This window comes from Rosa chinensis, chromosome 5 (assembly GCF_002994745.2).
Source record: "Rosa chinensis cultivar Old Blush chromosome 5, RchiOBHm-V2, whole genome shotgun sequence".
Lineage (NCBI taxonomy): Eukaryota > Viridiplantae > Streptophyta > Magnoliopsida > Rosales > Rosaceae > Rosa > Rosa chinensis.
In genome coordinates this window covers 46,694,877-46,705,517 of record NC_037092.1, presented here as the reverse complement: position 1 = coordinate 46,705,517, position 10,641 = coordinate 46,694,877, and the positions used below count along the sequence as shown (strand labels likewise).

Below are 10,641 nucleotides of genomic sequence, written 5' to 3'. Positions count from 1 at the left end.
TAAAATAAATTATAAACAAGATAAAGGATCAACCTGATTAATGATAATCATACAAAATTTTGAATCATATTAACTTAACTAAAAGAAAAAATAACAAATAATACCTGCCCACAAGTAAACTAGTTCATGAACTTGGTTACTTAGTTGGAATCCAATCCCGAGTAGGTACCAAAATATTCAGGTCATGACAAAGAAAGAAATGTGTGTTTGACTAAGCTAGCTATAATGGTAAGCAAACAAAACTGGTAGATATAATATTTCTATGGATAAATTTCAGTTTAGTACCCTGTAGTTTGGGGGTAACATCATGTCAGTCCTTGCTCTTTCAATTTGATCAGCAACACCCATGTGCTTTCAATTTCAATCAGCCGTGCCCAAATTTTACTGTTCCGTCCAATTTGAACGTTAACTTTGACTAGATTGACAAAGTAAAATTTGGATGGAACAGTAAAAATTGGGCACGGTTGATTGAAATTGAAATCACATGGGTGTTGCTGATCAAATTGAAAGAGCATGGACTGACATGATGTTACCCCCAAACCACAGGGTACTAAACTAAAATTAATCCTATTTCTATTTAAGAAATGAATAAGCCACATATCAGAAGCCATTTCTATAGTAATAAACAAACAACAAACAGAGAAAAGAAAAATTAAACTAAGTATGACAATGCTTTGTGAATTGCTTCCAAACCCCATAAACAAGAACCACTAAACATAGAAACTCTATAGACGTCAAGGTTCTAAAAAACGCTAGCGCTAGTCGAGCGGTGACCCAGGAACTAGTGCCTAGGCGGAGACTAGGCGGTTTTTATTTTTTTAATTTTTAAATAATTTTTATGACATAAAATTTAAAAAAAATAGTATTAAAAGTCCAACAATTAATTCAAAGTAGTTAAAATAGGAAAAAACAAATGTTATGAACTAATAATCACACTTATTATTAACAATAAAAAAAGAATATGACACATGTCACCTATTTATTGGGTCTCTAGGCAACTCTATATGTGCTATTATAGACTTTAGCACAGATGATTCCAAAATCAAATCAAACCCAAGATCAATTTGGATCTCACAGCTTCTTTGATCTCATCTGTGCCAAACTCATAATATCCCCAATTTCTATCAAGAACCCTAACTCCTTATCTTTCAATTCTGCAAATTGAAAAATTCAATCAACATCTGCAATATCTAGTATTTCACTCATTAAATATTCTCCATTTCTTCTTGACTCGATCCCCTCATCAACTTAATCTCCAAGAGTACAGCTTCAATTCCCTAAGTCTGTCATGGCGACAAACAAATATCAAAAGCCATCGAAAAATCGGATTCTGAAAACGATGTGTGATTATGGCAATGCACTAGAAAATCATTCTACATCCTAGCCTCATACGCTGTGTTTCTATGCTTCTCTCTGCTCACACGACCACTCTGTGTTTCGATGCTCCAGATCAGGAATATGATTTTGTGATAGAGATTAGAGAGGGTTGGTGATAGAGGTATTGTAATAATTATTATTTTGCATTTCCTCAAGCGTTGGATTGAGATTTGCAGCAAATATTCTAGTTCATTTCTTGATTTTAATCATCAGAAAGTCTCGTGGCGTTGCTTATTTCTATGCTGAGAAGTAGAAGAGCAGGCAGCCTAGCGCCTAGTCAACGCCCAGGCCGCCCAGCACCCGCCTAGGTGCCCGTCGAAACCCAACCTGAATTCGGCAGTTGACTAGGCCAAAATCGGGGCGGTCACCTCACGCATAGCGCCTAGGCGTCCTCCCAGAGCAATTTTTAGAACCTTGATAGACGTACAAATTGGTTTAGGGAATTATGGAGCCATCCTGTTTGTATATGGATTACACTCTAGCATTAGCTTCCAAACCCCCCAAAGCACCTGAGCAGTGACCTATCATAGACTGAAACATACAAGAAACATCATCAGCAAAGCCATGCATTAAACGATAGAGAAAGAGCAAGAGATATTACCTTAGTAGCATTGATTTTTTAACTCTTTCTTTATAGCATTAACCTTAGCCACGTCACTCACAACAGTGTAAGTTCCATTTACATTGATTCCTAATACTCAGAAATTAATAAATAGACCAATATAATGACTATGCATACACTTGGTCACCACCTACCATTTGATCTGCCAACATAAGAATTGTCGATCTTCACATAAAGTTTCCTACTTGTGACCCTATAACCAAAACAGGCCTTATAAAACCTACAAAGCAAAAAATGAAGCTTAAATATGCTTAAAATCTTAGTTTCTAAATCCCAATGCAACTAGAGAAACCACATGCACTTGGAGCAAAACTAAATCAAACAAAACTTGCAATTACTCCATACCCATTGATAACAATACACCTCTAGATTAATAAATACAAATAAAGCTCACTTGAATCTTTCTTCACCACATGCATCCTTGGCTCCATGAGCATGCACAAGGATTTCTCCATCCTCAAACTGAGTTTCCAAACCAGGAAATACAATTTTAGACATATATTAATAGCTTGTACAAACAAATTAAAAGGATCTCAGTAGTACTAAACCTATATTGTTTATCATTTAAACATACATGATGCAACTAAGAACTAAATCTATTTTCAAATCATATAAAATAATGGAACAATAGAAAGAAACAAGTAAAACGCTAATAAATAACTGAACGTGAGATTCTCAATTAATCGAGAAAGTTTGCTCTGAGAGAAGGTAGTTTGAAGACATTCACATTTGTTCTGGAAAGTAGATGGTTGTGCGGCCTTATCAACCTCCAGCTCCACCAGATTATTCAACCGCACCGATGCCGAGTCCTCTACCGCCACCAAAGAAATCAAAGGGATTTGTCTCCCCATCTCTATTTCCACCGATCCCAATTAGCGCTCAAAATTGTAATTAGATTCAAAATTAAGTACTAATTAGCAAAATTACCTAAATGATCACAATCTGGTCGCTGAAAATTGGTGACGGTGACCGGAGCCTGATCATCTTCTTGTGAATCCCTCATTAGCCTTGATGATAACGTCGTTTGAACCTCAACGCAGAGCTTGGAAGCATGTCAATGGTGGCTTCAAATTCTTTGTAGTGCTGAGATTGAAAAAAATGACAATTGTGATGGGTTGCAACAGTCACCCAGAAGATTAAAAAACTAGAGAGGAGAGAGATTGAAAATTAGAAGGAAGGGATAAACAACATTTTCTCACTTACCCACTGTTTAGGTCTGGAGACAGAGAGAGATGAGGGGAGAAACCTCTAGATCTAGATCTAAATTAGGTTTGAACTCTAAAGGGGGTATTGGATGAAGTTTTCTCTCATCATTCGATCAGCTCTTCATCACTAATCCGTAGGGCTGTCAATGGATCGTGTCGGGTTGGGTTGGGTTCGTGTCTGGTCAATGTATTTGTCGTGTCACAAGAGACAAACCCAAACCCAACCCATTTAATAATCGTGTCGAAAATTTAAACCCAAACCCAACATTTTTACTAAACGGGTTACTCGTTTCCAACCCGCTTAACCCATTTAATAAATAGGTTGTGTCATGTTAGATCAAATTACTCATTTAAGGATACATTCCGACCCATAAACTAAAAAAAAAATTCATAAATTCATTAAATTCACTGAAAAATCCACAAGACGAAGAATATAAATAATTATATATAATTCAGAAATAATTAAATCAAATAATGATGAAGTAAAATATTTCAAATTGTCCAATCGTAGGATCAAATACTCCCAACGTCCAAAATTTCAAGAAGTATAACATAATCGGGTTATATGGGTTTACTTCGTGTTGGCGGGTTGACCCGTGGCCAACTCGTTTATTAAATGGGTCATGGCGGGTTGACCCACGGCCGACCCGCTTTTTAATCGTGCGGGTTCAACCCCCTTTATTTCGTGCGGGTTTGAGTCGTGTTATCGGGTCGTGTCGGAATTGACAGCCCTACTAATCCGAGGCTATACAAGATTGTAACCAATAAAGGCATGTGTGTCAGCTCCACTACCATATTTGACCCCAGTATCAGGGTGGGTTGGGTTATAAAATAATCACTAATATAAGCATTTTCTCACTTACCCATTGTTGTATAGTGTGAAGAAAATTTATCCCACCAAAACTTCACAACAGTGGCTTACTATTTCTATTTCTCACCGATAATATTTCGTGGCTACTAGTTAGTCCCTATTGGGGAAAATTCTAGTAGTGTAATGAAGATTTAAAGGAAGACATCTATATGATTCAACCAAAAGGATTTCATGTGAAAGGACATGAAAACAAAGTCTATAAGTTAAAGAAATCATTGTATGGACTTAAACAGTCATATAGACAATGATATTTAAAGTTCCACCAAGCTATCCTTGAGATAGGTTATCAAATGAACAGACTAGATTACTGTGTATATACTTGGAAGTGTCAAGACAAGTTTTGTCTCTTGTCTCTTTATGTAGATGATATCTTGCTTGCTAGACATTGCATGGGTATGATTACTATAACCAAATCATATATAGGTTCCAAGTTTGAGATGAAAGATATGAGAGAAGCTTCCTATGTCTTGGGATTAAAGATTACAACAGATAGAAGCTCCAAACTACTCTACTTGGACCAAGAGAACTATCTGGATAAGATCTTTAAAAGATTTAATATGATAGAATGCAACTCAGTTAGTACCCATTAGTAAGGGAACAATTCTTACAAAAGAGATGTATCCTACACAAGAAGAAGAAATAAGTAACATGAAAAATATTTCATATGATCAAGTCGTGGGTAGCTTGATGTATGCAATGACAAGTACTAGACCAGACATTTATCATGCTATAGGAATAGTAAGCAGATATCAATTTAATCCTGGCAAAGACCATTGGCAAGCGGTTAAAAGAATTATGAGATATCTGAAAGGCACTCAAGATGTATAACTAATCAATAGTTACATTTATTCATTGAAGAGGCACAATGATTGAAGTTTATAAAAAGAACGTCAATCCCTTTCATTGTCATTCATTCAGAGATTTGTATTTCTCGTATTATGTCCCGATCAAAGATATCATACCATTATGATCAACAATCCAACGACATTAATTACAACAATTCTTTTCTATATGTAATCACCACTCAGTTCACCTGACTTTCCTCCTTCTTCTCCATATATATGGAAAGTCCGTTCCTTCTTTACTTCCCTGTTGTATACATGCATGCATATTACCTGAATAAAAAAGATGAAACAAAGAAAAAAAACGTTTTACCCCCAAAAAGCAATGGTCAAGGAATGGTGAAAGTGAAACGGACAACAGGGAGAGTCAAACATTAGGTTAAAAAGCCTCATCAAAGAGTCGATGAAGGCTTTTCTAATTCTAACCCCCCGCCGAGCAAAAAGCCTTTTACTTTTTTTTTTTTTTGAGACTAAGCAAAAGCCTTGACTAGCTAGCCCTCGAGACTACTTATTATAGAGAGTTATAGCTGGTGCAGCTGGCTAGCTGTCTTCCGAGGGTCCCACCATCAGGTTGTCGGAACCTTCTTTACTCCCCTTCCATCCCTTCCCTTGCACACTCCAATAGCATATCCCCACATTTGCCACGTGTTACTATTCACATGGCCCTCTCTCAGTCTCTCTCCCGTAACCGACACCTCCCTTTTTTTACCAACTTCAGTTAACACCCTCATTATTAAAACTTACCTCTTCTTTGCTCTAAACAATAAACAAAAACAAAATTCTACATTTCCCATTCCCACTCGCTCACAGCTTTACTCTCCTCCTCCTTCTTCTTCCTCTCTCTCTCTCTGAATCCACCGCATTGTACGGCCGCCATGGATTTACGCATCCGCGGCGCATCGGCGCTCGCCTTTCTCCTCCTCTTCTTCGCCGGAACCTGCTTCGCATTGCCGGAATATCCTCAGAAGCCCTCCTCCTCGGCGGCGTCCACCGCTCAGATCAACTCCAACTCCGTCCTGGTGGCCCTGCTCGACTCGCATTACTCCGAGCTGGCTGAGCTCGTCGAGAAGGCCCTGCTCCTGCAGACTCTCGAAGAGGCCGTCGGCCGCCACAACATCACCATCTTCGCTCCCCGAAACGACGCCGTCGACCGCGACCTCGACCCCGACTTCAAGCGCTACTTGCTCGAACCCGGGAACCTCAAATCGCTCCAGAAGCTCCTCCTCTTCCACGTTATCCCCGCCCGGGTCGGATCCGACGAATGGCCCACCCACACTGCCTCCGCCCGACACCAGACGCTCTCCCAGGACCATCTCCACTTGTCCAGCCTCGCTTCCGGTGAGAAGGCCGTAGATCTCGCCCGGGTCATTCATCCCGACTCCGTGACCCGACCCGACGGAGTCATCCACGCCATCGAGAGGCTTCTTATCCCCCGCTCCGTAGAGGACCACTTCAACCGACGCCGCAGCCTCCGCTCCATCACCGCCGTCAAGCCGGAGGGAGCTCCCGAAGTTGACCCCAGAACCAACCGGCTGAAAAAACCCGCCCCGCCTACCAAACCCGGATCCTCACCCGTCCTGCCCATCTACGACGCGTTGGCTCCCGGACCCTCGTTGGCTCCGGCTCCGGCACCGGGACCCGGCGGGCCCCACCACCACTTCAACGGCCACGCCCAGGTGAAGGACTTCATCCAAACACTCTTGCACTACGGGGGTTACAACGAGATGGCGGACATTTTGGTAAATTTAACTTCTCTGGCTACGGAGATGGGTCGGTTAGTGTCGGAGGGTTATGTGCTCACTGTTTTGGCTCCGAACGACGAGGCTATGGCGAAGCTGACGACGGACCAGCTCAGCGAGCCGGGTGCGCCGGAGCAGATCATGTACTACCATTTGATTCCCGAGTATCAGACTGAGGAGAGTATGTACAATGCCGTTAGGAGGTTCGGGAAGGTGAGCTATGAAACGCTGCGGTTGCCCAACAAGGTTGTGGCTCAAGAGGCTGATGGGTCCGTTAAGTTCGGGCAGGGAGACGGGTCGGCGTACTTGTTCGACCCGGATATTTATACGGATGGTCGGATTTCCGTGCAGGGGATTGATGGGGTTTTGTTCCCGGCGGAAGAGGTGGAGTCCAAGTCCGAAACCAAAACGGTTCAACCCGCTAAGATTGTTACCAGGCCCAGGAGAGGTATGTGTTTCATTTCTGTTTTTAATTTTTTAATTTTTTTTTTCCTTCGTTGTTAGGGAATTGTGATGTAAAAGTTACTCGATGGTATTGGTATTGCTTGAAAATGTGGGCTAAGCGTGGCTAGAAAAGTGAATTGTGAAATTGGCTTTTGGGGTGGCGGTGAAATGCACATTGTGTGTTAGATGATAACCATTGCTTTCAAGGAAAGAAAATAAGTGGGAAAAGGTAGTCTCTTCAACGAGGGTTGGAATCTGAGTGTGAAATGGGGGTACCATTAGGCACAAGAAGGTTTAACCAAAGGCACTCCTACAGCGCATCTTAATTTTTTTTTAATCAACTATAGCCCTTACAGCTGAATTTGGGTAGGGATCCAAAATGAACGGACAAGACAAATTCCAGTACTTCTTAGTTCTAACCAGATATATAAGTTTTTTTTTTTTGGCCATAACTAGATAGAGTCTGTTGTTTGTGTGTTTTTGGGTTTGATTTAGTACTTTCTAGGTGTAATGGAGTCGAGAATGAATTTACAGATGCCATTCTTATTATTGTCTTTTAACCTAGGTTACTATATGTTGCAAAAAATTCAACTTATTTTGGAGCCATTCTAGAGTAGAAAATGACAATAAATTTTCCCATTGGTACCTCTTTGTTTTTACACTCCGCTTTGCTTTTTCATAATTTGTCTTAAATTTGTGATTCCCTCACTTTGAGTAGATAGCCAATTGGAGGGTGAGGTTTCTTCTTTCAATAAATTACAGTTGGGTTCACATGTAATCCTGTAAAGGAAAATTGATTAAATTATCCTAAAATTATTGTTTAGCCCCCAGGAAGAGGGAAAACTTCTGTCTTCCGCCGAGGTTAATTAGGAAGTGCAGGAAGGGGCAGTTGAGGAAATTTGTGTTGATGATTGAGACCTTATGCCAAATCAGAACAAAAACCAGCTGTTGGTGATAAAGAGGCTTTGTCTTCTAATATATATAGAACTACTGATTCTCTTCTCCATTTGACAACTAGTGTATAATGTTGTACACATGAATCGCCCAACAAATAGACCACTAACAATAATTTTGAGACTTTCATCTTAAAATACTTTGTTAGTTAGTTTATTTTTGTTTTTTCCTTTTCCCTGTTTTTTCTTTATCAGCACCGTAGCCTCAATTCCTAAGAATTGTTTCCAAATAATATTTAGTCCTTGCGGCAAAATTGTTATTCCTGTTTGCAACTAATTACATTATAAAAGTAAACAATATAATAAATTAATAATTTTTGACAATGTCATTAGAAAGAAGTAAGAATAGCTTGTCAGTCTAAGCAAATGACCTACTGCATATAATGCCCCCCAACAAATGATGAAATAGACCATATAAAGAGTTGGAGCCTTGACTTTTCTTTTCTCGAAATTATCTTAAAGAGTTTGATATGGTGTTGTAATGAAGCAGAAAAGTATGGCAGCAAATATCATGCACTTTCAACTGGTTTATGCTGAATTTATTTGTTTATCTTAGATTATCTCCTTAGGCTTATCAAGTTAAATTTGTGAAAATGGCAGGAAAATTGATGGAAGTAGCATGTCGGATGCTAAGTACTGTTGGACAGAATTCTCGGTTCATCACTTGCCAATGAAGTATGCTGCGACTGTGTTTTCGTAGATGGGCATTACCAGAAAAACAGGCCAAGGTTATAGTCTCTCCTGTAGTACCAAACCACATCATATGATTTCTAATAACTCTTTAGGGATGATTTTGCATTGGCTTCAACATATATGAACTGTACACCTTACATGTTACCTCAATATATTGACTAATGGAAGTTAAACTTGCAAATTGATAAAAATGTTGCACTTCATTTGTGCAGACAGGGAGTCCTTGAGAAATCAATGGATGTAAAAAGGCTTGGAAAGGAAAGGCAGCTTACATATTGGAGTTTGGTGGTGAACTTGGTTTTTTATTTTTTATTTTTAAATGGGTTTTTCTTTTACCTTAGTATCTCATTCTCTCTCTTTGCCCTTTTTGTGTTCTGGGTCTCGGGTAGAGAAGAAACAAGATACTCTAGAGTTAAATACACAATTAAGTACATAAATGTATTTTACAGTCACCATTATTTTTTCAATTTTTTTTAGGTGGTTTGTTAGTAATGGCACTTAAGCTGTGTGTAATCATGAGGGTGGCTGGGGCAGTAGTGTCTTTATCTGCCCATTGAATAAAAATCTAAATGGAAATGAAATAAAATTATTCTTTTCTGTAATATTCTCCACAAGTGATTGAGATGTATTGCTACAAGGTCATTATTATGAGAGTCCAAAGATGGTTCTTGTGATCATATTTCCATATCATAAAAGTTGATAGCAAACTCCAGTACACGGTGATCACAAACTTATACATGAATTGGAAACCGTTGAAGACTCGGTTAAACATCACTATAGTACATTGATAACAGAGGCTTGCTAGCTTTTGTCATTTCTGGTCAATTGTAATCACTTATTTCTTCTTCATGAATTTATTCAATTTAGAACATGCATGCTAGTTTTGGTCTATTTTGGCTGTAAATTTCTCACCTACCTCATGGTCCCTTCAAGTTGAAGTTAGTCACAATACTTATTTCTCATAGATAAGATATTGCGCTAGGAGCATATCTGACTATTTCCAATACCTGGTCAAATAAACACAGACAAGGCACTTGGGGGGGAGAAGCTTTGTACTATTTCAAACTAAGCTTTTGTAGTTAAAATTCACAAGTTACTGCCACATATATCTTGATTATCTTCCCCATCATTAAGAAGAGGAAACTAGTACGATAGCTCTTCCCAATCTCTCTATTCAGGACTCCCCCTACTGTGAGTTGTTGCATTAATGGTTTACAAATCCACTAAGATCCTAATTAGACAATTATTCCTAGCTTCAAAGAAACAAGGAAAATTTCTTACAAGCTCTTACAGATCACAAGAGTAAGTCTCTTCACAAGACTCGAAATGTGGTTTTTACATTCATTCCCAAAAGGAAAACTACAGTTGAAAAACTTGAAATGGATGGCAACAGTGCATCGAGTTCACTGATGCCTAAAGCTGAGGAAGGAATGCCAGACAATTTCTCACATGGCTACATTTTCTTACAAGCCTATGCAAGCAAAATTCACAGTACATTTCATGATTTGCAAACCCTAAATCCGCTTGCTGCCACCAATTGTGGCAACAAGATGCTGGATCTGAACCCAAGTTGCTTCTATCGATTTAAAATCACCTCTTGCTTGCAAAGCTTTGTTCACCAAAGTTCTCTCATTAATACTATGATGACAGAGCATCTGCTGCACTTGCTCACACTTGTAATTCAATTCATCCATTTTGCTTTTGTAGGTGGCATGGTACTTCTCCAATGCAATTAAAGTAGCTTTCTCTTCAGCCAATTTTGTCTCAAGTTCCTCAACTCTCGACTTCTGTATACTTACACACTCGAAAAACTTTGCCTCTTCTTTTTTAGCTTCAGAAATTTGGCCAGTGTAGACTTCCACTTCCTGTTCCAGCTGTACTTTCTGAACAAATGC

The 10,641-nt window shown here is 39.3% G+C and overlaps 1 protein-coding gene and 1 long non-coding RNA gene across 2 annotated transcripts; one reads left to right on the top strand and one right to left on the bottom strand.

Moving 5' to 3' along the window:
- Positions 1–1,394: 1,394 nt before the first annotated feature.
- On the bottom strand, positions 1,395–3,299 carry LOC121053161. Its single transcript, XR_005810939.1, has 5 exons — positions 3,203–3,299; positions 2,927–3,082; positions 2,394–2,461; positions 2,134–2,219; positions 1,395–1,908 (listed from the first exon to the last, which is right to left on the bottom strand). It is a non-coding gene; the product is annotated as an uncharacterized LOC121053161 (long non-coding RNA).
- Positions 3,300–5,675: 2,376 nt separating this feature from the next.
- LOC112166152 (fasciclin-like arabinogalactan protein 17) lies at positions 5,676–9,350 on the top strand. The gene is made up of 3 exons (XM_024302926.2): positions 5,676–7,104; positions 8,654–8,781; positions 8,959–9,350. Exons 1-2 carry the CDS (start codon positions 5,793–5,795, stop codon positions 8,725–8,727), a joined length of 1,386 nt encoding a protein of 461 aa, XP_024158694.1. The 5' UTR covers positions 5,676–5,792; the 3' UTR covers positions 8,728–8,781; positions 8,959–9,350.
- Positions 9,351–10,641: the final 1,291 nt, after the last annotated feature.